The sequence below is a fragment of the Talpa europaea genome (assembly GCF_964194135.1).
Source record: "Talpa europaea genome assembly, chromosome: 1".
Classification (NCBI taxonomy): Eukaryota; Metazoa; Chordata; class Mammalia; order Eulipotyphla; family Talpidae; genus Talpa; species Talpa europaea.
In genome coordinates this window covers 33,391,900-33,419,613 of record NC_140073.1, presented here as the reverse complement: position 1 = coordinate 33,419,613, position 27,714 = coordinate 33,391,900, and the positions used below count along the sequence as shown (strand labels likewise).

General features: G+C 36.4%; 1 protein-coding gene across 1 annotated transcript; it reads left to right on the top strand.

Moving 5' to 3' along the window:
• Window positions 1-2,899: 2,899 nt before the first annotated feature.
• TMEM41B (transmembrane protein 41B) lies at window positions 2,900-21,983 on the top strand (the record flags this gene model as incomplete). Its single annotated transcript, XM_084238980.1, has 7 exons — window positions 2,900-3,020; window positions 10,301-10,418; window positions 13,931-14,059; window positions 18,211-18,304; window positions 18,945-19,049; window positions 20,184-20,322; window positions 21,814-21,983. The coding sequence occupies 7 exons, from the start codon at window positions 2,900-2,902 to the stop codon at window positions 21,981-21,983; spliced, it is 876 nt and encodes a 291-aa protein (XP_084095106.1).
• Between the last annotated feature and the right edge of the window lie 5,731 nt (window positions 21,984-27,714).

The following is a 27,714-nucleotide window of genomic DNA, read 5'->3' as shown; positions in this document are numbered from 1 at the left end:
AAAGATAAGCAGTAGCTTCTAGCCTTAGCATAAGTTGTTTTTTCACTCAACTTAAATTAATTCCAATTCATCCTTTAAATAAGAATTATTCTTCCTATTAGGCTTTCACTGAAATCCCATTCTAATTTAGAAACCCCTCTCTTTTGCTCCTTCAATTTGTGTACCTCTCAATCACTGTTATCACAGTAAAGAGGTTATGCAACTTCCCCTAAATTGTTGGCTATTTATTCTTCTGTGACTGGTAAATTGTTACCAATTTTTAGAGTTTACTTTTTGGTGATTTTGTTGTACTTTTTATTTTTCATGTAGTAAAGCAGACAGAATGTTTTAAAAATAGTTTTATATCTTGCTCAAGAATATTTCTCTACACTAAAATATAAATTTAGTTGATTATGTATTTTTTTAAGATTTATTTATTTATTCACACAAGAACTGGGGTACAGTCCAGAAGTGTAGGGGGTGAGAGGATTCACCAGAGACAGAGTGGGGAACAGAACAGGCAGATTGACTGAAATACACTGCTGAGGAGAGCAGCGGTAGAGACAGGAGAGATCTGCTGCACCATATGGGTAGCTCCCAGGAAGAGCTCCACAGGTAGCGTCTCAACCCCTTGCGCCACCAGGGAGGCCCTGATTATGTATTTTCTAATGTTTTTACTTAATAGTTCTCTCTTTGAAATTAATAAGCATTGCCCACATTATTAGTCTCAATAATTTTCTTTACTTGAAATTTTATTCAACATATTTACTGAATGTGTTCTTAAAAATTAGGACTTTGTTCCTGTGTGGCGATCCCTCAACCTGCTAAAGTTGGAGCTTCCATATGATCGAGCAATTCCACTCTTAGGTATTTACCCAAAGGACACAGAAACATTAATTCAAAAGGGCACCTGCACCCCTATGTTTATAGCAGCACTATTTATAGTAGCTAAGCTATGGAAACAACCCAAATACCCAAAAATAGATGACTGGCTCAAGAAGATGTGGTACATGTACACAATGGAATATTACTCAGCACTCAAAAAAGATAAACTCATACAATTTGCAGCAACATGGATGGAGCTGGAAGGGATCATGCTCAGCGAAATAAGCCAGAAAGAAAAAGAAAATACCAGATGGTCTCACTCATAGCAGGAATTTATTTATTTATTTATTTATTTATTTATTTATTTATTTATTTATTTATTTATTTATTTATTTTTGAGTCAGGGTCTCGCTATGTTGCCCAGGCTGGAGTGCAGTGGCTATTCACAGGCGCGATCCCACTACTGATCAGCACGGGAGTTTTGACCTGCTCCGTTTCCGACCTGGGCCGGTTCACCCCTCCTTAGGCAACCTGGTGGTCCCCCGCTCCCGGGAGGTCACCATATTGATGCCGAACTTAGTGCGGACACCCGATCGGCATAGCGCACTGCAGCCCAGAACTCCTGGACTCAAGCGATCCTCCTGCCTCTGCCTCCCGAGTAGCTGGGACTACAGGCGCGCGCCACCACGCCCGGCCATAGCAGGAATTTAGAAAACCTAAATAAGGGACCAGGATAAAGACTAATTATAATAAAGTAAAAATCAAAATCAACAAGCAACTACAAACCAGAGAGACACTACAGGGAAGGGAGGAGGGAGTAGGATCAAAACAAGGGGGGGGGTGGGAATTGTATGGGGACTATAACCAAGTTGAAAATGCATACTTTGTGCAAAAATGAAAAACGATATAAAAAAAATTTAAAAAGTTAAGACTTTGTCATCTTCGGGGGGGTACAATAAACAAACAAAAAACCACAAAGCTCTTACCTTAATAGAACTTACATTCTAGAGATGGCATAAACATCCCAAATAATTATTGTTTTCAATAAATACTATTAAGGAAATAAAATGGGTGCTACCTCTTACAGTCGTCACTAAAGGCCATGTGTACATAGAATGGATCTCCCATAATTTAACTATTTTTTTAAGTTTGCATTTTTAGATTTTTCCACATTTGCTATAATACCAACAAATGCTTTTAGGGCCGACCCTTTCTGTATGTTTAACTCCATGGTAGTTTCCTAGGACTCTAATTACGCACATTTCCAAGTTGCTTTCAAATAAGAAATTCCAATACACTCACCAATGGTAAGCTGAATACTGCTCTAAGAGGTAGCAGTGGAGCGTACCTATCAAAAAAGAGGGCACTTGGGATCAGCTAAGAAAAAGTTAAACGTCATGCGCTGACCTGGATTTACTTGTGTGGGACGAATGGCTGATGACAGGGGACAGCAATTGCTTGGAACAAGAAATTCCGGATTCTAAATCTATTTCTGCCACCCTGTGACCTTCACAGGTTATAGCTCCTGCCTGCGTTTTAGTTTCCTGCACTCGGTAGATTTGGCTCAGGCTTTACGTTTTCCATTGTCTTGAGAATAAACATTTTTCCAGTCCAAATGCATGACAACAGCTTGTGGAACTACAGAGGGGAGTGGGCTTCAAAATGCCCGTGGAACAATGCCAGCTAATCACTCGCGGGCACTTCCGGCGGCCCGGACAAAAGGCTTTTGGTCCCTGGTCTCGCACTTCCGGCGTATTGAAGCTGCGCATTAGAGATCTGCGCCCGTGAGCGCAATCTTGTGACGCCAGCTCCGCGACTGCGCAGGCGCGAGGCGGGACTGCCCGCCGAATGGGGCGGGTCTTGTCTCGCGGTTATTGGCACCGCGCGAGCGCGCGAGGCTCGGGGGCGGTGCGGGGCGGTGCCTAATTCTAGTTTCTGCTGAGCGTCGCTGAGCTCGGGGAGTTGGGGTCGTCTAAGGTGAGGTGGTCGCTCTGGATGTGCCTGTGGCTTTGGCCCCCAGTGTTGTAAGAGGCCTGCGGCGGAGTCGTTAAGGGGGCGCGGCGTCACCTGATCCCTCCCCTTCTCTGCTGCTGTCATGGCGAAAGCCAAAGTCGAGGAGCCACCACAGCAGGGGGCACCCGGTACGACCCCAGCGATGGACAGGACAACGGATACCCGAGGTCCTCCGGTGCCAGACAGCGGAGAGCACTTGAAGGGTGAGTGGGCCCTGGAACCAGAGCTGGAACTGGCCCAGAGGCGAGACTGTGCTGGGAAGGGCTCGAGAGGGTAAAGGACCCCAGTCCAGCCAGTGGATTAACAGGGTGGGGGCGGGAGAAAAGGGATGCTGGTGCCCTGAGGTGAAAACTGAGATTGGCGACCTGGGTTTGGGCTGCTGCTCACCGCAAGGCCAGACCCCTAGTAGGTGCGTCGTAAATATTTTTCTAGTTGATTCAATTCAAAGACGGAATGACATTGCCTTGTTGACACCGGGGGAAATTATAAGGTTGATAATATTGAAGCTTGGCAAAACTGGAAGGAGCTTTTGAATTTGTTGGTTTATTTTTTACAGTAAGGAAACAGAGTCCCTGCTCTATCATTTATAACTTTGGACTTGTTATCTTTAAAAAGCGCAGTGTCTAAACTGTACCATGGAGTGATGATAATAGTAATAATAATACAATCTACTGAGATTAGTGCATGAATTAAATGAAATAATTCATGTAAAGTTAGTGAGGGCTAAATAAAAGCTATTACTATTCTAAGATTTTATAAAATTCTACAACCTTTTTCCCATTACGCTATCCTGGCATTTCCCAGGGCTTTAAATATTTTTTTTTTTGGGGGGGAGGCACGCTTAGAAACTAGTATTTTAATTCCATCTTCACATAAAGTTTTTCATTGCTTTTCAGCAGTTGGAATTATTAAGCTCTTTAAATGATTTTAATACTGTAAACTTGAAGCGATCCTAACAAGTCACATTAAATTATTTGTAGCTTACTCACACTGATGTGTTTCACCACCGGTGAGAATGGAGCCTCTTTTAAGAGTGTCTGGCAATATTGTAATCAGTCAACTATAATGCATTGTACAATTTAATATTACGTATACTTTTCAGCTGAATGCTTGACATTCAGCTGAAATACTTTTAATCAAATTTAAAGTATATTTTATTTTTTTTATAAATTTATTTTTTAAAGAGGCATGTATTATTTATTTATTTGTTTGTTTATTTATTTGTTTGTTTATACAAGCACTGGGTACAGTCAGAAGCGCGGGAGGGTGAGAGAATTCACCAGAGCCAGAGCAGGGACCAGAGCAGGCAGAAGGACCGAAGTACACTGCTGAGGGGAGCAGCGGGCGGCAGGAGAGGTCTGCGCCGTGTGGGACCCTCCTCCGCTGGCCGGGGAGCAGTCGGGGATCGAACCGGCGCCGGAGAGGCCGCGGGCAGCTTCGCAACCCAGTGCTCAACTGCTGCGCCACTGGGGAGGCCCTAAAGTATATTTTAAAACTTTAATGTATAGCAGAAAATAGTATTTGTCAGTAATTTGTAATGTGTTCAGTCTAATTTGGTTCTTTAAGTTTAATGTATTTTGGTTCCCTCCCCATAGACAGTAGAGGTAAATTTCAAAAATCTAAAAATGAATTATCAAACTATAAATCCACCCTAAATTGAAGGAACATTGTTTTGAAGATGGTGCTGCTGAGAGTCACAGTAGTCCAAGGGCTTTATAAAAATGTGTTTCCTAGGTAGGGCATTGCTAAAGATTGTCATTTGGTTTGGATAGAAGTTGTTTTATTACTGTCATTTTTTTTTTTAACCTGAAATTGTTCAGAAAATAAAACCTTGAAAACTCCAAAGTACTTTTAGAATAGTTTATCATTAGAACAGCGTTTTCAACACAGTTTTTAGGATGTTGTCAAGTGTCCTTTGTGGACTATAATTTATAGGAAGATCATGGGAGAGCATGTGAAAGATTTGGGTAAGTGGAGGGAAGGGAAGGGGATTCCTGGCAGAGGAAACAGGCCTAGTTAGTGTAAGCCTTTTATGTGTGTCAGTTAAGAGTTGATGATATCTGTTAGCTGTTAGAAAGAGATAAGGCTGGCAGTGGTCAAAATGGTGTCAGAGTATATAGAAGGCTTTTTAACTGCAATGCAAAGGAAGTTTTCATCCATCCTGTTTATTAATTATTCTGGATATTTTCCTTTTTCTTCTCTTTTTCTCCATGTCTTACTCTGTTTCCCTCTTGTCTTTTATTAGTGTTAGTAGTTCTCTCAGTAGACAAAAGATTTTGTAAACACGGATGATAGGGTTTGATTTACTTGCTAGTGGTAATCAGCTGGTGATGTGATTTCATTAGTAATTACTTAGCAACAGCAAGGCAGTAACACTGGAAGTTTTATTTCTTGCTCGATGAGGAAGGATGAGAGACAACACAAGAGATGGAACCACCATGCACTTCACCTAATGTGTGTACAAAGGTGCCTGGACCAGGGTATTTTATTTTCATTTGTCTTGTTTACCTTGAAAAAAGTTCCGGGGTAAACATAGAAGCATCACATTGTGATCTTATAAAACTTGCTAGAGTCCCTGTAAATGTATGCCTCAGAAGAGATGTGTCTTTTGCTTCCTTCATGGTAAAATCAAATTGGTCTAGAAAACACTGAATGTTGAGATCTATGAGCTAGTTGACCACTAAGAGTCATTCCTAAAATCTTGTAGCTTCAGGACAATTTTGCTTTTTCAATTACTTTTTGATACAAAAGTAATTGAGAAATAGGGAGATACCATAGGGACATTTAGGTTAAGATTTTTCAGCATGGATATATGCATATTGAAATTATAGAGGTGCTTATAAGAGGGAAGAAATGAAGATAATAGGTGAATGGAGAAGAGATAATCCTAAGCGCAAGATCTGGAAAGAAGTATGCTGGTACTTAATGAAAAGATAAAGGCAAAGCTGCGAATGACTATAATCTTGAGGTAGAGAATAGGAGCTCACAAAACTGGAGGCAGTATCATTGATTGAGATTAGGGGAAGATAGATTAAAGGGCCGCAAGAGACATGAAATAATCCTTTTAGAGTATGCTTAAAAGGATTATTGTTTGCTGCTGATAACCTTAATTGAAGCTAGAATAACAAATCAACTTATAGGCCAAAGGAGCATGATGATCTGATTTTCTCTAACAGTACCTTTGGCCAGGGAGAAGATTGGAAAAGCAGATAATGGGATAATTCAGATTGGGAGTTAGTTTGATGCAAAATTTGCAGGTTAATGAATTTATAAAGGACTGGGCGTGGGTGTCTCTGAACTCTACATTACAAATGTGCGTAATGCAACCCAGAAGAAAGCATATCGTGAATGCATGTTATGTATGCTATGCATTTAGATGTAGACTCATTAAAACAGAATTTTTACCTTTTACCTCTGTTTAGAACTCTAGATGAATTACATACTGGCCCCTGGGTTTGTTAAAATTGTACTCAAGAAGAATCGTTAAGTTATAAGAGTCATCTATTCCTTTGTGTGAAAGGAGGAAGAACTTCAAAATTGAATGTCACTAGTTTTGTTTCTATCAGTTGTAGTCTTGTGTTACTATTGGACACAGTACTTGCAAAAGTTTGCCTCATTGTACAAAGTGAAGAAAATACATATCAACTTATACCCGGAGGTTAATTTTGTTCAAGTGTCTATATATTTCATCATCCAACTGTACTGTAAGACAACAAATAACAATCAGAGAGAGGTATACTCAAGGAATACTCAGTGTAGTTACTGTTTTGTAGTTCAGTTAAACATTGTTTGATAATCCTTCCCCACAGTGGGAAGAAAATCATTATAGCTAAATTTTAGAGCTAGCATGCTAAATGTCTTATTTAATTTTTAATTTAAGAAAACTACTATCAGTTGAAATCTTCAAAAATATTTTAGCCATGGTACATGCAGATTAAGACTGGAAGCTCTTTTCATCTTCAATAAATTTCCACCTGTTCTGTGATTCTTGCCTCCATCACTCCATCCCAGGAACCTTGCTTCCCTTATAAATCAAAGCTGCTCTGTGTGGTTCTTTGGGAGTCTAGTTAATAATAGTAGCTTCTTAGGAGCATAGAAATCTTAAAAAGAAGTTCCAAGAAAGGTGAAGGTCAGCCATTTATCCTTTTATTTCCACAAATATCTACAGGATAAACAAAGCAAGACAAAACAGTTATTTATGGTTGTGAAGAGTTTGAAAGATGCCCATAATATTAAATTATTTGTATCAGTCTTTTGTATTCTGGCCTTGATACTAGCAGGGAAGTGAAATTGAGTGTTGGGCAAGTTAATTCCAGGTAGATGTAATAGCATACCTTCATGACACAGTAGGCTTCTGGAAAAATTATGCAGACTACTTACATGTTAATAGGTATTTAGTTTGAAAAAAATTGTCATACTCTGAAAAAAAAAATTGTGTTGTTATTTCATAGAAAACTATCCCAAGAAATTCACTTTATATATTACTCATATTCCTTTCCCGGTAGAGTATTTATTTAGTAAAGTGGGAAAATAGTCATTTTTGCCTTGTGAGAACAGTTTCTACTTAAATAGATTTTCATTTAGAAACTAAAACTACATTTTTGGGGGCCTCCTTGGTGCCGCAAGCAGTTAAGTGTCAGCACTGTGAAACTATCCACAGCCACTGGAGCACCAGTTCGATCCCCAGCCAGGGAGCTAACCTACATGGCACAGCAGACCTCTTCTGTCTTGCCCGCTGCTCCCCTCAGCAGTGTATTTCAGTCATTCTGCCTGTTCTGCTCCCCACTCTGTCTCTGGTGAATCTTCTAACCCTCCACACCTCTCGCCTATACCCCATATGCATAAATAAATAAATCTTAAAAAAAAAATTAAACTGCGGTTTTGGTTGAATTGGTTTTAGTGCACACTGATACCTTTTGACTGACTGATTACTTTTCTCTTTAGGGTAAGTAATACGATTTATTTAGCCCTCAGCCTATGCATTGGAGCAAAAATACGGACAATTAGACATTTGTTATCATAATAGTTTTTTCATATTTGACTCTCGTCTCTGTTTAATTTTCTGTGCTAAAAAAAGCAACAATACATAAATGAACTAAAGTATCAAGGGACCGGCACTCTGGTTTAAGTGACAGGCACTCTGTTTATTACTCTTTTTTTTTTTTTTTTAAAGATTATATTCATTTATTTATACAAGAACTGGGCAGGGTACAGTCAGAAGCCCAGGAGGGTGAGAGAATTCACCAGAGCCAGAGCGGGGAACAGAACAGGCAGACTGACGAAATGCACTGCTGAGGGGAGCAGTGGGTGTGGCAGGAGAGGTCTGCATGCCATGTGGGACCCTCGCTGGTGGCTGGGGATCGAAACAGTGCTGCAGAGGCTGCGGGCAGCTTCGCAGCCCAGCAATCTTCCGCTGCGCCACCAGGGGAGGCCCCTCTGGTTTATTACTCTTTTGAATACATCTTATGTATTATTTTAAGGTCCTATTCTTTCCTGCAAGAAAAGTTAGCAAATAAGTTTCTATTTGTGACTTGATTTTTAAAGTAAAGTCCTTTTTGAGAATTAAGATGAAATAAAGTTAAAATGATAGGGACTAATTAATTGGAAGACTAGGCTGATTAGTGAGTGATTTGTTTAGATACAGAAAATCATAAAGAATTTTTGGGCATCCCTGGTGGCACAAGGGGGGTTTAAGTCTCAGTGCTGTCAAGCTATACCCAACCACTGCAGCATGAGTTCCCATCCCTGGCCAGGGAGCTACCCATATGGTGCAGCAGACCTCTCCTGTCTGGCCTGCTGTGCCCCTCAGCAGTGTATTTCAGTAGATCTACCTGTTCTGCTCCCCACTCTGTCTCTGGTGAAAATATATATATATATCTATCACTGCCATAATGAGACAGGGGATAAAATGAAATTATCTTTTATTTACTTTAGACTTTTTTGGTAGAAAGAAATAAAAATCAGTTTAAACAAGCACAAATGAAAGGGAGGTGTTATAAGAGAGAATCTGATTGGCATCCATGAGAAAGAAATGAAATAGAACCAAGCTTAAAAGGAAGTGGAAAGTTAGAAATCAATGAATATATCTCCGTTTCTGCTCTTTGGGTTTCTGTTCTACCTTCCCCTCTTACATTGGGGAACATGTCTTCATCTTGGCATGTTATTGACCGGCCTTCACTGCTTAATTTTTCAGTCTGAATATCCGCCACCTTTGTCTCTTTTTTTTTTCTTTATCTCACTTTTCCCTCCCTCCCTCCCTGCTTACATCTCTCCTCCCTTCCGTCCTCCCCTCTTTTTTTTTCATTCAGATTTTCAAAAACTTGGTCAAAAGCAATAATAAATTGTTTCTGCTTGGGTCAGGTATCCAGGCTTGGGCAAGTCAGAAGCTTCTATGTTGGGAGGGTAGAGTGTTAGAATCACACAGTAAGTATAGGGCAAATGAGATAAGCACCTTTGGTGATAGGGGGTGGGAGTGGGGAAGCTTAGGAAAAGTGCTGATTCCCAGAGAAGGGGAATGTTAGTAGAGAACACAATGACATATGTCTAATATGCCAAATTTATAAAATAGACAACAGGCAGTCCTGTTCTTTTGTTTAGGATACTTCATAAAAGCATGTAGGAAAGCTACAGAGACAGTAATTAGGGAAGGGGCATAGTGGGAAATCCATTTTCAGAGAACTAAAAATAGTAAGCCTAATTATAGTACACATCTATTTTTTTAAATCACCTCAGTGTTATCAGTACATCCATGTGATAATGATAAATGTAGGCAATAAAAATTGAGCCACCTACACCAGCCTATTTCCCAGTACTATTAAGTTATCTTGGCCTCCCCATCATTGACTGCTTCCTGGTAAAATAAGCCTTGTTCATTCTTCTGTTTCCTGGATCTCATTCTTTATCTCTGTCTTGCACATACCTTTTTAAGGTAACAGTAAGCTTACCTTGACAGGAATGCAAATAAATTCTCAAGTACTTGGATCACAGATAAGAGTTACCCAACACATTTGCAGTTCACCAATATTCTGAAGCCCTTGTTGTAAAGAGAAAGTATAGTATTTACCAAGTGATGTTTGTGAATCTCTGGGCTCTTATCACAGTTGACATAATTGCCAAATTACCTCATTTTCCCTAAGAGTCCATTCTGTCTATGCTGTCAGCTCCCAATATAGATATGTAAAATTAGAGTCTATGATTGCATTTAGAGAAATGCCCTTTCCCCGCTTTGGTTTATCAACAAATCAGTGCTACAGATTCTGGTGTTCCATTTCTTCATTCTTCTAAAATGGATACATTTTCCAAAAGTAATATGCCTAGTTAATAAACATCAAACACAGTAGTACCTAAAATTTAATGTTACAGTGGCTCGGAAAAAGATGTGAACAGTATTTTCGGGAGGTAAATCTTTAAGGAAATTATTTGATGGTTTGGATACTGTCTTAATTTTAATTTATCTTAATTATAGCTTTTCTTTGTCTTTCAGAAAAAGCCTATCCAGAAGCTGGGTCAGCAAGAATGTCACTGCTTATATTGGTGTCCATTTTCTTATCTGCAGCTTTTGTTATGTTTTTGGTATATAAAAATTTTCCTCAGCTTAGTGAGTAAGTATACTGAAAGAAACTGAAAGAGACAAAGGTGGATTAAACGCTAAGCTATTTTAAGGAATAGAACTGTCATAGTAATTGTTTATCAGCTCTCATGGCTTATAAAGTGTCTATTAGCACTGTTATTTAAATATTTCTTTCCAAATGAATAACTATAAGAAAGTGAAAATCAAAATCAACAAAAAACTATGAACCAGAGACACTCTATGGGGGTGGGAGGCAGGAAGGGGAGGGATTGGGGTCAAAATAAGGGGGTTGCAATTGTATGGGGAATATAAAAATAAAATTTATTTAAAAAAATAAAAGCAACAAATTCAAATAAATTTGGATCTGTGAAAGGAAAGATGACAAAAAAAATTTTCTTTCCAAATATAATTTTGTTATAGGTTTTTCTAGCATGCTCCTAATTAATGCCTCATTTTTCCAATGACTTTCAAAATTAAAGTAAACAGAAACAAAACCATAACTGCATTAAGAGACATTTTTGATACATGATCTTGCATGATCAGCAGTGTATTTCAGTCTGCCTGTTCTGTTCCCCGCTCTGTCTCTGGTGGATCCACTGTCCCCCTCTACTCCCTCACTTGCCTATATATATTAAAACTAAGTTTCATGAAATGGGTGATAGTTGCTGATATTTTCTAAATTTTTCTATTTATTTCTTTTCATTTTTTTTTTTTTTAAAGATTGATTGATTGATTTATACATACATACATACAAGCACTGGGTACAGTCAGAAGCGCAGGAGGGTGAGAGAATTCCCCAGAGCCAGAGCAGGGAGCAGAGCAGGCAGAAGGACTGAAGTACACTGCTGAGGGGAGCAGTGGGCGGCAGGAGAGGTCTGCACGCCATGTGGGTCCCTCCTCAGGTGGCCGGGGAGCAGCCGGGGATCGAACCGGCGCTGCAGTGGCTGCGGGCAGCTTTGCAACCCAGCGCTCAACCGCTGCGCCACCAGGGAGGCCCTATTTCTTTTCACTTTTTAATGTTAATAGTGACCAAGTAAATTTATTTTATAGTCCATGATATATATTGATCTGTAGTTTGAAAAAACTGAGGCTCTTCTCTGCTTTCCCCTCTTTTCCATCCCTGTTTTCTCCCTACTGCTTTTTCTTGTGATCAATTTTTATTTGCATCTACCCATCCATTTCCTTCCCTACTACATATCTTGTCTCTAGCTCTTTTCCTCTTACTTTTTCATTGAAAATTATATCACTTGAATGGTTCTTTTCACAGTAAAGTATACCTGTGACTTACAAAATATTTTTTTTGTCTAGTACAGGTCCACAATTTCCTAGCCAAAGCCTTAAGAGTGAAGTGTATTTTGGAATTTAGACTTTTTTTGGGTTTTTTTTTGTTTTTTTATACAAGAACCAGAGTACAGGCCAGATGCACGGTAGGGTGAGAGGATCCACCAGAGACAGAGTGGAGAATAGAGCTGGCAGACTGATGAAATACTCTGCTGAGGGGAGCAGCGGGCAAGACAGGAGAGGTCTGCTCACCATGTGGGTTGCTCCAAGGCCGGCGGGGATCGAACCGGCACTGCAGAGGCTACGGACAGCCTTCAGGGATGCCCTAGAATTTTTTTTTTTTTAAGATTATTTATGCATACAAGAGCTGGGGTATAGGCCAGAGACGTGGGGGGTGAGAGGATCCACCAGAGACAGAGTGGGGAGCAGAACAGGCAGATTAACTGAAATACACTGCTGAGGGGAGCAGGGCATGAGACAGGAGAGGTCTGCCTCGCCATGTGGGTTTCTCCCTGGCCGGCTGGGGATCGAATTCGTGCTGCAGAGGCTGTGAATTGCTTCATAGTACGGTGCTTAACCCCTTGCGCCACCAGGGAGGCCCAGAATTTAGATAGTACCTTCAAAGGATCTGGGACAGCATTTCTTCATCAAATATGTTAACATTTTTCAAAGAAACCTGTATATAAAATACTGTAAATAACTTTATATGAAAGTGTGATTCAGCTTTTGCTAACAAATTATAAAGAACTTTTGGTTTTCAGAATTTTTTTCTTTAATTTTGGGAAGAGATTGTGGATCTGAAACACATTTTAAGAAGGTAGAAGATCCCAGACTGTTTTATCTCAATGATATCAACCCTGTGTAGTCATAGATTACATAAAGGCCTACTAACATGTAGTTAGAGTTTCAGCCAGGGCCCAATCTGGTATGGTAGTGCATAACTAAAATGTGGTTTCAAGGTATCAGGGAATTCCTCCTGTTTCCTCCAAATTCCTTTCATTGACATTTTTTTATGCTTGAAAATTTATAGATAAACTTCTATTTATTTTATGTCTTTGATTTCTTATATCAATGTAAATGCCCTTCCGGGATAATAGCTTGTTATATTGTTCTGTTAATATTAGTGTGCTTGAATTTTTGATCACTTCAAGTTTTGATGAGGAAATAGCTGACTGAAAGAAAGAATATAGACTGCAGGTTAAGATTATCTTTGTCCCCAGTCTGCTATAAGCATGGTAAAATCACCTGTATAAAACATTGTGCTATTATAACCCTTTTATAGTCTGTTTACTTCTTTCTCTGTGTGTATCATGTATTCTCGCCTTTATAAAGTGTTTTAATTCTTAAATTTATAAATGAGATTTATATATTTATAATTTTTATAGAATACAGGAATTGAGTAGCACTTTGTTGTTTTGCAAGATCAGTTAAATTTTATCAAATAAACAAATAGGCCCAATCTACATTAAATGCAAAGGTGATTATTTTAGGTTTTTGTAAAGAAGGAATCATTCAGTTCCAAATAAAGTAAAATTAATGTTTAGGTTTTTTTTTTAATCTGAGAACTGGGGTACAGGCCAGATGCACTGGAGGGTGAGAAGATTCACCATAGACAAAGCAGGGAACAGAACAGGCAGACTGACGAAATACACTGCTGAGGGGAGCAGCGGGCAAGACAGGAGAGGTCTGCTACGCCATGTGGGTATCTCCCTAGTAGGCCAGGAATTGAACCGACGCTGCAGAGGCTGCGGACAGCTTCACAGTGTGGTGCTCAACCACCTGCGCCACCAGAGAGGCCCCAATGTTTAGGCTTTTATTTCAAGTTTTAGCTGGGATATTCCAGGAAGGGTTTGAACTGTAAATTCATTGTAATTTTTACTTAATTTTAGTTGTAATTTGTAACTAATTTTAGCTTTTTTGTGAGGATTACCAAAATGACATTAAGTATGTTTTAAATATGCTAACATCGGTGGTTCATTTCTTAATTAAAAATTTAAACTAATGTTGGAACAATTGCTTTTAACCTTTAGTTGGGGTCATCCTTAAATTTCATATATAGATTACATTTTTTATGAAATTATATTAAAGCATTAAAAAGTTATTGTGCACTTTTGAACTTGATATTTGTAAATTTTGCTGAACATATTACAGCTCAAGGACTCTAATCATTTGAGTAAAACTTTGTTTTGAACTTGACTGTGATGATAATTATCTTGGCAAATTTGTGCTTTAAAATTTTTTACTTTAATTTTGTTTCTTTAGAGAAGAAAGAGTGAATATGAAGGTTCCCAGAGATATGGACGATGCCAAGGCTCTAGGAAAAGTTTTATCCAAATATAAGGACACCTTTTATGTAGAAGTACTCTTAGCTTATTTTGCTACATATATTTTGTATCCTTTTATCTGAAAAATGTTTTCTAGTTTCAAGAAAAAAGGTTTTTATTAAGTTCTGTTATGTAATATTAATACTAAAAATGTTTTATTTTGAATCTTTATTCATGATGTTTTTCTTCCATTTACTGATTTTCTTTATAAAGAACCCTAAGTTGATTCAGAAAATAGGAAATTTTACTTTTGAGAGCAGAAGAGGTGGATTTATTGAAATACACTGCTAAGAGAAGCAGTGGGTTGGACAGGAGAGGTCAGCTATCAATATGAAATTTTAAAAATAATTCTTAGTATGCTTTTCTTTGCATTATAGAAATGTATGTTATGTTTTGGTAATTAGGAAAATACCCTATTTCTGTATATTTTCAAGCTGTGTATAGTGCTACATTTTGATTTTGAATTTTATATCTTTTATTCTAATCCAACCTACTTTTCAAATCTCCATTACTGAAAGACATTTTTTCTTGTTGTGAAGTAATCATCCTTTTAAAATCAGTTTTTAATTTAAGGAAAGCAAATTAGTATTTTTCTATTTCTCTCAAATTATTTCTATTCTTGCTTCCTCTTTTATTTTCTGAATATCTTTTGGTTTATTGGAATTTCAACTAAAACTCAACCTTGTAAAATTTAATACATTTTCTTGGTGGAGACACTGTCTTTATGAATCTACCTTTTGACAGGTCATTTGGGGCAGCTGTTTTAATAAAGCAATTTAATTATATATAAATTTTTAAGACAGCTTTTAAGAAAGGGTAAGTTTCTTAAAGCCTGTCTTTTCCTATTCCATTTTGTCACTTTTATGTAAAACCTTGAGTGTTAAGCTAGGTGGGTTATTTTGCCTTTCTATACTCTAACCATAAATTAAAATACTTTCCCCAAATAAGAAACAAACTTGGTTTAACCCCTTTCATTGTCTTTTATAAAGTTTTTATGAACATTATGAACAAGGCATGTAGTTTCTGTTTACTTTGGAAAGTTATCTTTTATGCCTCCTGGATTTGGGAGGGTATTTGGCAGAGGGTCAAAGGAAATAACTACCCATTGGACCAATTAGCAGCTTAGCAGAATGCATCTTGATTATCTATGGTATAATAAATGTTGTAGCTTGGTTGTCCTGATATTCATAGGCAAGTTAGTAGAAAAGAGTGAACTGCCTTGAGAAAGTGAATTGTGAAGGTACAGGAATGAGCTTATTGCAAAATACATTGGGTTTAAATTTTAAATAAACTATTGATAATATTGTCAGTTTGGCAGGTCATATTGCATATTGTTATTATTTACTTAATAAGTAATTTTAATGATTTCACTGAAATAATTTGTTAAATCCAAAGTTTCTTAAATTTTATTTATACTTTTGAAATTTTTTTTCAGATTTATTTATGCATACAAGAACTGGGGTGTAGGCCAGAGGTGAGAGGGTAAGAGGATTTACCAGAGACAGAGAGGGGAGTAGAACAGGCAGATCTACTGAAATACACTGCTGAGGGGAGCAGTGGGCAAGACAGGAGAAATCTGCTGTGCCATGTGGGTGGCTCCCTGGCAGGCTGGGGATCGAACTTGCGCTGCAGTGGCTGGCGATAACTTGATAGTGCTGTCTTTAACCCTTGCGCCACGAGGGAGGCCCCACTTTTGAATTTTAAACTCTTAAGTATTAAAATGGTACATTTTTAAACTCAGTGACCCAAAGAGAAAGACCTTACCAAGGGCATGGAATGAGTATTTGTTTTACAAGTACAGTGCTGTTAATGGAAATATAATAAGCCATGTGTAATTTAAAATTTTTCTAGTAGGCACATTAGGAAATATAAAAAGTAACACCTGAAATTAATTTTAATAATGCATTTTATTTGCATAAATATATAAAATATTTCTTTCAATATGTAACCAATATAAAATGATTGAGATATGTTACATTCTTTTTTTCATACTAAGTCTTTATGTGTGGGTTTATTTTATACTTACAGCACATCTCAATTTGTAATAGGTATGTTTCATTGTCTCCATAGACACATATGGCTAATGGTTACTGTATTTAACAGGGCAGTACTTACACCTTCATTGGTAGTGCCTAACTTCAAATTCTTGTGTATAAATCACTTTAAGCATTACTTATTTTAACCTTAGCATTCATTCATTTAACTAGGTTTTAATTTTGTCTCTTTATTCTCTTTTCTTTCTTTTTTAAAGAGGTGCTAACTATATACTAGGTACTTATTAAAAAATCCATTTTTTATTATTCAAACAGAACAACTATTTACATCTTCACTAATGGAGAACTGTCGATAGAGATGATGCAGTCATTCTAGACAGCAAGTGTAGAGTGGCATTCACAAAAAATAGGGCATGGTTCAACAGTGATCAGTCATTAGTTGAGTGGAGGATAGGGTGTGAGAAAGGAGGACTGAGAAATAAGTTTAAGAAAATAGTCTGGCCAGATAATAGTGGACCAGGCTAAGGAGTTTAGAGTGTTTATTTAGTATTGGTTAGTCATTGAGGACTGTGAGCTGTGTAATCATTAAAAGTATCAGTGTCGGGCCTCCCCTGGTGGCGCAGCGGTTGAGCGCTGGGCTGCGAGGCTGCCCACAGCCTCTGCAGCGCCGGTTCGTTCCCTGGCCGCTGGTGAGGGTCCCACAAAAAAAAAAAAAGTATCAGTGTTATCTCTTTGTTTTTCTAAGCCTAAAATGTTGTAGTATCTTTTGGAAATTTCTTTTAATACAGAAAATTTAAAACACACAAAAATAGAATCATAGAACAAACTCCAACTTCAGCAATTCTCAATATTATGCCAGTCTTGTTTTTGGAGGTTATCTTTGGCTTTGTATTTTTAGCTTTTTAGAGAAAAAAAGGGGATAGGCAGAAGAACCAACTTTGGGGATAAGAAAGAAGAGTAACATTTATTTTGATTTGGAAAATGCTGAGTTTTAAATACTCAGCAGCATCTATGTCCAAATGCCATTCCGTAGGACATTGGTTAAATAAATCATGGTAAATCTGAACATTGGTAAAATTGAAATACTATATAGCTGTCAAGGAGAAATACTCTTTACCTTCATATTATAGTAGGTGAAAAGGTCAAGACAGACTAGTACAAATAAGTATGCAGTGTTTTTTCTGAAAAGGGTACAATATGAGTATACACGTGCACATACTCATTATCTTGCTGTATTTCTTAAAGAGAATGGAAATCTTTAAGAAAATCAATAAAAAAAAATTTACCTGTGAGTAGAGAAATGAAATAGGGGTGACAGGGAAATGTTTCTAAATATACTTTATTGTGTAGATTTTACTTTAGAAGCAAGTAAATATTTTACACTCTCAAAACCCAATAAATCAAAATAAAATAAAAGTGAATCTTAAAAATCTAAAGCAACATTTACCCATTAGGATGACTACTGTAAAACAAACAGAAAATAACAAGTGTTATCCAAGCAGCAGCCTAGGTGTTTTTTAGTTTATAGGCATCTGAGTGGTTTTTGTGGAGGCAGAGCCCATGGAAGAGCCAATTGGCAATGGCAGAACCCAAGATGCAGAAGGAAGAGGTTGAAATTAAAATAAGGGGAGTAGAAATTAGAGGATTAGAGGAGAGGGAGAACTAAATGTAAAGTATTAAGGAGACAGATGTTGGGGGGAAGTCCCTCCCTCTGACAAGTGAATCATGTTCGGGATAAAAAAAGGGGCCCACACCAGAACTGTAAATGAGTGGAAAGTAGAAATGGTGTAATTATGTTTTTCAAGCAAGACTTAACTGTTTTGTAACCTCTATCGTTATTTTAAAAAGAAGCAATGAATTGATGTAAATGTCTATAAGTTAAATTAGAAATAAGTAATTGTACCTTATATGTCCCAGATTTCACAGAAATCTCCCTACTCCTCTTTATCTGGTACATGTTCGAAATTTGTTTTGATTTTTCCTTTAGTGACACTCTTATTCGCATTATATTTATGATTATGTTAGTGATGTTAAAGACAGTACAACTGAAGAGTCACATAGTTTATAAACTTTTGGATGTAATTTACTTTATCTTTAAATACTGATATATGGACTTAATCATAACAAATTCTGTATTTATACTGAATGTTAAATTTTGCAATGTTGAATTTGCCTTTTAAAAATTGCATTTTATTGTTTTAATCCTTAACTTAGAAGTTAACAGCTTGCAAACATTTGCTATTCCGGGCTCCATATTTCTCAGCATTCTCTCAGGGTTTCTTTATCCCTTTCCACTAGCCTTATTTCTTGTCTGTTTGGTAAGTATATAAAATGAAATTGGGAGACTAGAAAAAAAGTTTTAAATAGAGTGATGAAGATTATGACAGTGTCCTGGTCCCACTATCCTTGTAAGCACAAATTCATTCGTTTTAAAAGATTTTAATGTTAAAATATTATCAGTTAGGTTCCTCCATAAAGAGGTGTTATAGTCAATTTAGTTAGTTCCCTGTCATGGGAATCATAGACTGGATTGTATATATAGGCTCTATTTTAGCCTTTCCTTCCTATTGTGTTTTGTAATTCCTATAGTCCAGGAGTATTGGTGAACATGATGAGTTAAGTCCCAGGGTTGAGAGTGGTGTTTTCAAGCATAGCAATTGGGAAAAAAAAAAAAAATGACACTTGAAGTTTGTTCTTAGGCTGCAGATTAATATTAACTATTGGATATAGTCATTAACTTTTATCACAAGTCTCTGTTTTAAGCTGGTCTCATTTTAGTTATGATTTGTTTTGAGAACATACTAGAATAAATGAATTCTCATTAGAGGTGTCATGCAGCGTATCCTCTCCACTCTCCTAAAATAAGTGAAGTTGTTGAGCTTTTCCTTAGCTGAGTATGTCCATGTAAATAAGATGGAAAAGTATACAAAATGCTAATGGGTTCTTACTATTTTCTAGTGTTCTGGACTTGGTGCCTCATTCTGCTACATGCTCTCCTATTTAGTTGGGAGGCCAGTTGTATACAAATACTTAACAGAGAAAGCAGTAAAATGGTCACAACAGGTAAACCCTATTTTTAAATTATTTAATGTAACTATTTGGCTAATTGGGAAGTCAATGTATATAGTCTCGCACATAAATTAACTGACTCAAGACTTGAAAATATTTTTGACCAAAATAAAATCAAGTGGTAGGTAAAAAATGAATGTTAGTAGTTTCAGATACAAATCATTTGTGCCCATAACAGTAATTTTAGTTCTACATTTTTAGTAAGTCCAATCAACAGAGAAGTTAAAGTTATCGACATAAAGGCATTCATATATTTAGGCACCTAAATACATGCTGTTGTATGTGGACTACTGGAAAACTTCTATCAGCCAATTCCTTTAGTACATTTCATAAGTGGGAAAAACTTTAGTTAGGATTTTGAAAAAAGTAGCAGTGATAAATTTAAGCACTATTACACAGAAAACTAATATGGTATTGCTAAGGAAATCCTAATTTTATAAAGAATCAGAAGAAACAGTCTTAAATCTTAGAGGAATTTTAGAGATCATCCTGCCTTACCCATTTGTTTTACAGATTAGGGAATTAAGAGGAATTAAGCACTTGACCCCAAATTAGTGTCATTTATTTGTAAATCAAGATCTAGAATCTCAGATCTCTAGATTTTTAGTGCTCTTCTCACTTTATCACATGTGTACTGAGTATTATAATTGTTTTACATAAAATTTTTTCTTTGGAATAATTGTTTTGTTATCTGTAATTGGTCTTATTTAAAGGAAATAATAGTTATCTGAAATTTTCCTTAATTGAAATCTGGGTTTATTGATGTGCTATATTAATCCTTTACATTATAGGAAATTAAAGGTGTTAAAAGTGTGGTTACTTGCTGTGTATCTTATTTCTAGTCATAAATTTAATTTTTCTGTATAGGGTTAAAATGCCATTGCTGAGCCATCATTATCTAAATTGATGTAGGACTATCTTTAGTAGTGTAATATAATCACAATTTTAAAAAGCTCATGTTATTTAACTCATAATGAGCATCTGATAAGTGGTTCATTGTTTCAAGTTCCATTTTTAGTCATTTTGTTGGATTAAACTGAATTATTAAGGATGAGGATTTGAAATAAGGTATTTATATTAAGTCACTTACCAAGATTGGCCTCATCTTGATCCTTTTTTTCCCCACAGGTTGAACGTCATAGAGAACATCTCATTAACTACATTATATTTTTGAGGATAACACCATTTCTGCCTAATTGGTTTATTAATATTACATCTCCTGTTATAAATGTGCCACTGAAAGTTTTTTTTATTGGCACTTTTCTAGGTAAGGCTTTTGGTTCATGCTTGGAATGACTGTATACATATCTAATATGTAGCTGGGCTAGATTTCATGATTTTTGCAGGCCTGGCAGCACCATATAGAACTCCTGGGCAGGGAGCCTGGCCTATATAAATAGATGCTCTGAAATGTTTAATGGATTGTATTGATATAAGTATTTTTGTGTTAATTCTTTTAAAGAATTAACAGGATATGTTTTTCCCCATTCATCTGCACATGGCAAGTTTATTGAGGAAAGGGGAAAAAAAGGAAAGCGAGATGCTTGCATAGACATAGGTGGGCAGTCTTAAAAAACAAGGACTGCCTAGATATTTTTTTTAAGTCATACAGAATTAAGTAGTGATTTAAAACTCTATTCTCTCAGTGGAAAGAAAAAAAGTCAATGTATCTTTCTTGAATAATTTTCTCTTTTGCCTTCCAATTGATACTGAAATATTGCACTTCAGTATCCTATTTTTCATTTTGTTGAAATCAACATTTACTATAGGCATTATCAAAAAGTATGAGGAAGCAAAGACCAACAAAAAGTTCTTGCCTACAAGGAGCTGACACTTAATTTTGAAATCAGTAGCTGACATAAAGATGATGTATATATTTTGTGAATTCTGATGGCTCTATAGTATGAGTATCATGCTTTTCTTTCAAATTTATGTTGAATTGTTTGGATCTCAACGAAATGACAATATTCATGTATTGAGTGTGTAGTTCAAGTTAATGCTTGTGAGACTAGAACTCTAAAAAGAATAATTTTATTTTGCTACTTTTATTTTTACTTTGTATTGCTATGTAAAAAAATTCTTTTACAAACTTAAAGTCTTAAGTAGAAATAATTTGGGTTTTATAAAATGTTATACTAATGGACTCATAGGAGAGAATTTTTATTCCTCATCTTTTTAAATGCCTAGAGAGTTAATTAACTTCAGATTTGGCTAATGTAGTTTTTTCAGATTGTTCTGGATTTTAGTAAAATTTGATCAGCCCACACATACTCTTGTATAAATTGCTCTTTTTACTTATATTTTAATTATTACCTATTTCTGAATATATCCTGTCACTTCATTTTAAGTTAATTCTATCAAGGGTAAATGACAGTTAATTCAGTCTTACTTTTGAACATGTAGATTATTTCCAGGTTTTTATTATTGCTTTGAACACCCTTGTAACTAAATCTTTGCTCAGATACATTATTTTCTAAGGTTGAAGTTACTGGATCAGAGCTTTTTTTTTTTAAAGACTGATGATAAATATTATAAAATTATTTTCTGGAAACTTTTCTTGCATTTTCTAACTTATTTTCCTTAAGAATTGATTATAAAAATTGAATTCTTTATATAATAAATTTGAGGGGGTTTAAGTTATATTAAAATGTTCCAAAATAGAATTGCTATATTCTTACAAGATACTTTATACACAGAGAACATTTTATGTTTTAAAAACAATGACTTTTGCTGAATATTGTTTCATTTTTTATTTTAGGTGTTGCACCTCCTTCTTTTGTAGCAATTAAGGCAGGAACAACACTCTACCAGCTTACAACAGCAGGGGAAGCTGTTTCCTGGAACTCAGTATTTGTCCTAATGATTTTGGCTCTTCTTTCTATTCTGCCAGCCATCTTCCAGAAAAAGCTAAAGCAGAAATTTGAGTGAAAAATCATCTGGATTTTAGTTTTCCTCTAAATAACATCACCATTATCATCTCAGGATTGGCAGTTTTATGTGTTAAAATCACCTCTTCAGTAATTGAAACAAGGAATTTGTAAAACAAAATTACCTACCAGACAGTTAAAATAATGCATTTAAGTGACGAGAGAAGAAAGTAAAAATGGAAATTGATATACTGTGGAAAGTACTGTGAAAGTACTATCAGTAGTTATGATAAATGTCTTTTAAATACTATTCCAAAGGTAGCTGTAGATAATTAGTGGCAACATAGCAGGAAATTCTTGACCTAAGCTGATTCATTTAATGTATTTCATGAAGTGGCTATACCTACTTAGCCTGGACTTGTAAATTTGATATTTTTTTGTTTAACCCTTACTAATAACTAAAGTAGATATATGAAAGTAAAAGACTCTAGATTTTTTTAAAAATAGCATTGCAGTCCTGGCTAATGTTAGCCTTTTTTCATAGCATAAACTTGAAAACAAAAGCTCAGACGAGATTACACCTTCCTCTTTTTACCTTAGAGGTAGTGGATTTGTTTAAAAGTTACAACTTAGTTGGCATTGAATTTGGAAAGGATGTAAGTTATATCTGTTTCTGTATTTTATTTGTTTTTTTTTCCATTCTGAATTAGCATGGATTTGTCTGAAATTTAAAATTCTGACCAGTCTATTTTCATCTTTTTTCTAGTTTTTGCAATAGTTCTGTGCATATACGAAATGGCAATTATAAGATATTTGGTGTTGATAATTTATATTCAGATAATATTTTGTTACACATTTCCCCTTTACTATCTCAAAAGGGGATCAAGAAAGTAAAATTCAAAGTATGCTGTTGTTAGATGTTAGATTATATTATATTTTGAAACAGAAGCATAACACTTTTGGTGGGTAAAGTTTATTTGTTTCAATGACTTTAAAATTTACCTCACTTATTTGTTTGGTCATTAAAGTATGTACTATGTAATTATTCTTTATATGCATGATACTCTTATAAGAACTCCTTGTTTCATTTCTGTTGATGGCTTTTTTGTTTGAGGCTGCTTTTGATTAACACAGTTTCTCAGTTTAGTGTTTTTATAACACTAAGTTAAATTAACTTTTCACATGGTAACTACTATATTTAAATAGTCCTGGAGAAAATAGACAGCTTTGCTACTTGCTTAATGGTACACTCTTCCTTGATTTTAGGACATAGCTGATCTAAAGTAAAATACTCTGTCAGTTTTGTTTTCACCCAAGACTGTTATGTTGAAAAGTACTTCAGCTGTGGGAAAAATCCTTGTATGTTTTTATTGTGGAGGTATGATCATCCTCAAAGCCTGTTTCTACTGCATAATGTGGACTGATTCATTATTTTTTCTATCACAGTATTAACAAATGGATTTATTGTAAATACAAAGGAAATATATTGATTAATACACTATTCTTATGTCATCTGGTCTTTTGCGTGAAATTATTTATTGTTATTTGTAATAAGGTTTTCTTCCTTTCTCATTGACCATCGAATGATAAAGCTTTTGTTACTTTTACACATGAACTTAAGATACAGCCTTTTGGACAACGTTCATTAAATATTGCTGTTTAAAATGTAACTGAGTACATTTTTATCAGACTTTTAAAAATAAAGATGAGAGCTGGGACTTGGGAGAAGCCTTACTGTTTACTCCAGTGTGTATGTATTCTTTTCCTATCCTTGTCGTTGATTCTTTCTCTTAGTTCATTCTTTTCCCCTCTGTTAGAAAATTGTATCTGCCACTTAAGGTAGAAAATTGTATCTGCCACTTAAGGTAGGGTATGGTTTTTTTTACTCAAGAATATATCCCAGTGTTTCCAGATCCCTCATCATTGACTGTTCAGAAAGAACCTTTCACCAATCTATACTTGAATTGTAGTTGGTTTCTTATATTCACAGATTCACAGACTTAGCCTAATGCAAGATGTAAACTCAAGCTTCAGCCACATCTTGAAGACAGTTTGACAGTAAGAACCACAGGAAAGCAAGTATGTGTAGTGGGGAGAAAAGCAGGCTCACTCTAAGTAAGATTGTTCCCTTTTTAGTTAATGGGCTCTTTGTGGTGCTGTATTACATTCAGTGTAATATTTCTAAGGCACTTAATAAATGCAATCTAAAATGTAATAGGAATAAATTGTACTGAAAAACTTAAATGTACTACTTGGGATTTATTTCATGGATGTATTAGTATTAAAAAACTTTTTATTGAGTAAAAATATATTCTCTGGGAATTGTGATGCACCTTTTCACCTCTAAGTATAAAGAAATCTTTAAAAGCCTTTAATTTTTATAGTTGGCTTTTAAGACTCCTAAAGCAATTTTTTAAATTCTAGAAATAGGTAAACATCTAAGTTTCTAATATATATAATGATTTTTCTATAAAGGAATTCTTTTAAAGTTCTCTTTGGCTTTTTGAAAATGAATAGAATAAATCAATAGGGCTGATGTATAAATGAACATTCAGTGATTGTAATTTATACATTTAGAAGGTGGGTCTTATTACAGATTCAATATTCTGATTATTAATGTTTTTCGTCCTAACCTGGGAAAATTTGCTAGACTGGGTGACTTGGGTTATTATAACTACATACATATAATATATGGACTACTTGAGAAAATATTAAAGACTTTCTATTTGCTTACTTTGCTAGTAATAGAGTAGGATAAAACAGGAATTGTATAGGAGGTTTGAAATACTTGTTATGAAAAACTAAAACCATAATTCAAGTCTTCTGATGACCACCATGTATTACCAGAGACTGCACTGTAAGAATAGGAGGTTGGGAAACCTTATTGAACTAAATTATGTTTTTTAGGGACCTTAATCTAAGGTTCAGTATTATTCCGAATCTGGAGCTGTGCCAAGTGGGCACCCTTGGAATGATAACTGCTAGAGTGCTGGAGAGTAGACAGTGATCCAGTGTTAGCCAAAATAGTTCTAGGGTACTACTTCATGGACTGCAGGGAGTTTTGAAAACTGCTTTGAGATAAATATTATAATAACATCACAGAAGCTGAGGAGATGGGGCAGGGATACTCTGTTCAAATCTGTATATTTTAAAAAAAAATTTTTTTTTCAAGATTTATGCATACAAGAACTGGGGTGTAGGCCAGAGGTGCTGGGGGTGAGAGTATTCACCGGAAACAGAGTGGGAAACAGAACTGGTGGATCTATTGAAATACACTTCTGTGGGGAGCAGTAGGCGAGACAGGAGAGGTATGATGTGCCATGTGGATTATCTCCCTAGATGGGGATCAACCTCATGTTGGCAGTGACTGGCAATAGCTTGAGAGTGCTGTGTATTTAACCCCTGCACCACCAGGGGGGGGCCCAAGTCTGTATATTTTAGATAGAAAACTGAATCATTTTAGCATTGTCTCAACTTTTTAAACTGAGTCTATAAGAATCTTCATCATGAAATAATGGTCTGGAAGATAAAGATTTCTCCAGCATTAACTAACACTTCCCTAAGGAAATGGATTCTTATTTGAAAAGCTGTCGGAGCTCAAGTCTGACATGAATGTGTAGATTCAAGACCTCTACCTTAATTTCACTTTTGGAATAGGATTCCCTGGTTTGTAAACCAGCAATCTGGGCAATCTGGGACTTGGCTTTTTGGGCTGTTTTTTTTTTTTTTTTAATATATATATTCAAAGGGGCAGGTTTTAGAAAAAGGACAGGATGTAAAGGATGCTTGCACAGACATAAGCAGGCGGAAAGAGCTGCCCCTGAAAGGGACAGCTTTGTTAAAAGACAAGCCTGTATAGTCACAGGCAGCAGCCTTGGGAGGAGAGCGACCTCTGCTGCTTTGCAAAGAGAAGGTTGGTGAAGAGAAACACCTGCACACTTACAGGCAGGCAAGAGAGCTGCTGCCTGAGCCTTTTTTTTTTTAAGGTTTATTTTTATTTATGCATACAAGAACAGGTTTTAGGCCAGATGTGCAGGGGTGGGAGGGTGAGAGGATCCGCCAAAGACAGATTGGGGAGCAGAACAGGCAGATCTACTGAAATACACTGCTGAGGGGAGCAGTGGGAGAGACAGGAGAGAGGTCTGCTGCGCCATGTGGGTTAGCTCCCTGGCAGGGGATTGAACTCATGCTGCAGTGGCTGACATAGCTTGATAGTGCTGAGACTTTAACCCCTGCGCCACCAGGGAGGCCTGCACTTGGTTTTTGAATTGGTATTAGAGCAGCATTCAAGATTTGTGTTGTCCTAACTAAACCATTGCATGCTTTGAAAACTGGTTACACATTTATTTCTGGATGTATCCGAGAGAGAAAAAGAGAGAGTTTTAACATTTGAATTGGTAGTCTGAGTAAAGCAGATGGTCTTCCCCAATGTGAGTGGGACTCATTCAAGATGTCAAGAGCCTGAATAGAACAAACATAGAGGAAGATTGATTCACTCTGCCTTAATGTTGAGCTATGACATTGATCTTCTATCCTTGGCACTTCTGGTTCTCAGGCCTTCAGACTTGCATTGGAATCTATACTTGCATTGGAATCAGACTTTTGAATTATATACCACACAGTAGAATATGGAACTTCTCCATACACACATGCACACACCATACAAGGTATTTGGTACTATGGATAGTTGTCAGATTTTATATGTAGCGCTTCTGACTATATAAAGGAAGGAAAAGCAATCTACCTTTATGTAAGTTTTAGGGAAATTTGCATCAGGTTATGTGATGCATTTTGGAACATCAGACCTAACTGGATTCAAACACTACAAGAACTGACTCTACCAAAGTCCCGAGAGGCTCTTAGATCACTTTTCTTAGGTATCTAACTTGGGTAGAAGAGAAGCAACATGAGAAACTGGTTATCTCCATATAACAATTCTAACCAGTCTATTTGGGAAGGGAGGCATCAGTTCAGACCTTGAGGAGCTAGAATTGAGTTTAGACGCACAATGAATAGGGTTCTGGGTGATAGAAATGTTTTTGGTCAAATTCTGCCTAAAGCAAGCCCTGAGCATCAATTTGCATCAGCTGTGAATGTGTGGGAAGACTTGGTCACAAATAAAACAACTCTTTCAGGCCTTAGTGTATATGGGGAAGATTCTGAAGAAAAGGGCTGCTTGAGTGGATGGGTTGTTGGAGTGAGGGGATGCATAGGTGGGGCAGAAACACTAGTGTGTTTGTTTTTGTTGTGAACCTGGGCATTTGGGGCAGACTGCACTGGTGACCTGGTACTCCATAAAATGAGGTTATGGTTGGTCAGAGTTCACTGCAACCATAAAAGCTTAAATTACCTAGTAAGATTGTAAACTATCTTGGCCTGTTGACTTCCCTTCCAAAATCAATACGAGAGACACAGTGGGAGCAAGAGGGAAGCATGGATCTAAGAAACCAGCAACATACTATGAGAACACCCCTGGAGAATGAAAATAATTAACTATGTATGTGTAATTGCCTGCTTGCTTGCTTTCCATAACTAGTAGCTATAGTCATGATACAGGACTGGAGGACACTGAGACAATAAATTGAAATTTTGAAGGTCTGGTTTTCTTCTTTCTATATTAATAATAGCCTAGACTCCCTGGATTAATTGGATAACAACAGGATAGTGTGAAAGCCCTACTGGGATGAAGACTTGATGAATATGAGTGCCAACAACCCTCAATAGTCACTTCTCCCTCTCTGCCCCCTTCTATCAAGTCTCATAAATTTAGAGCACTATCTCCTATATTAGGG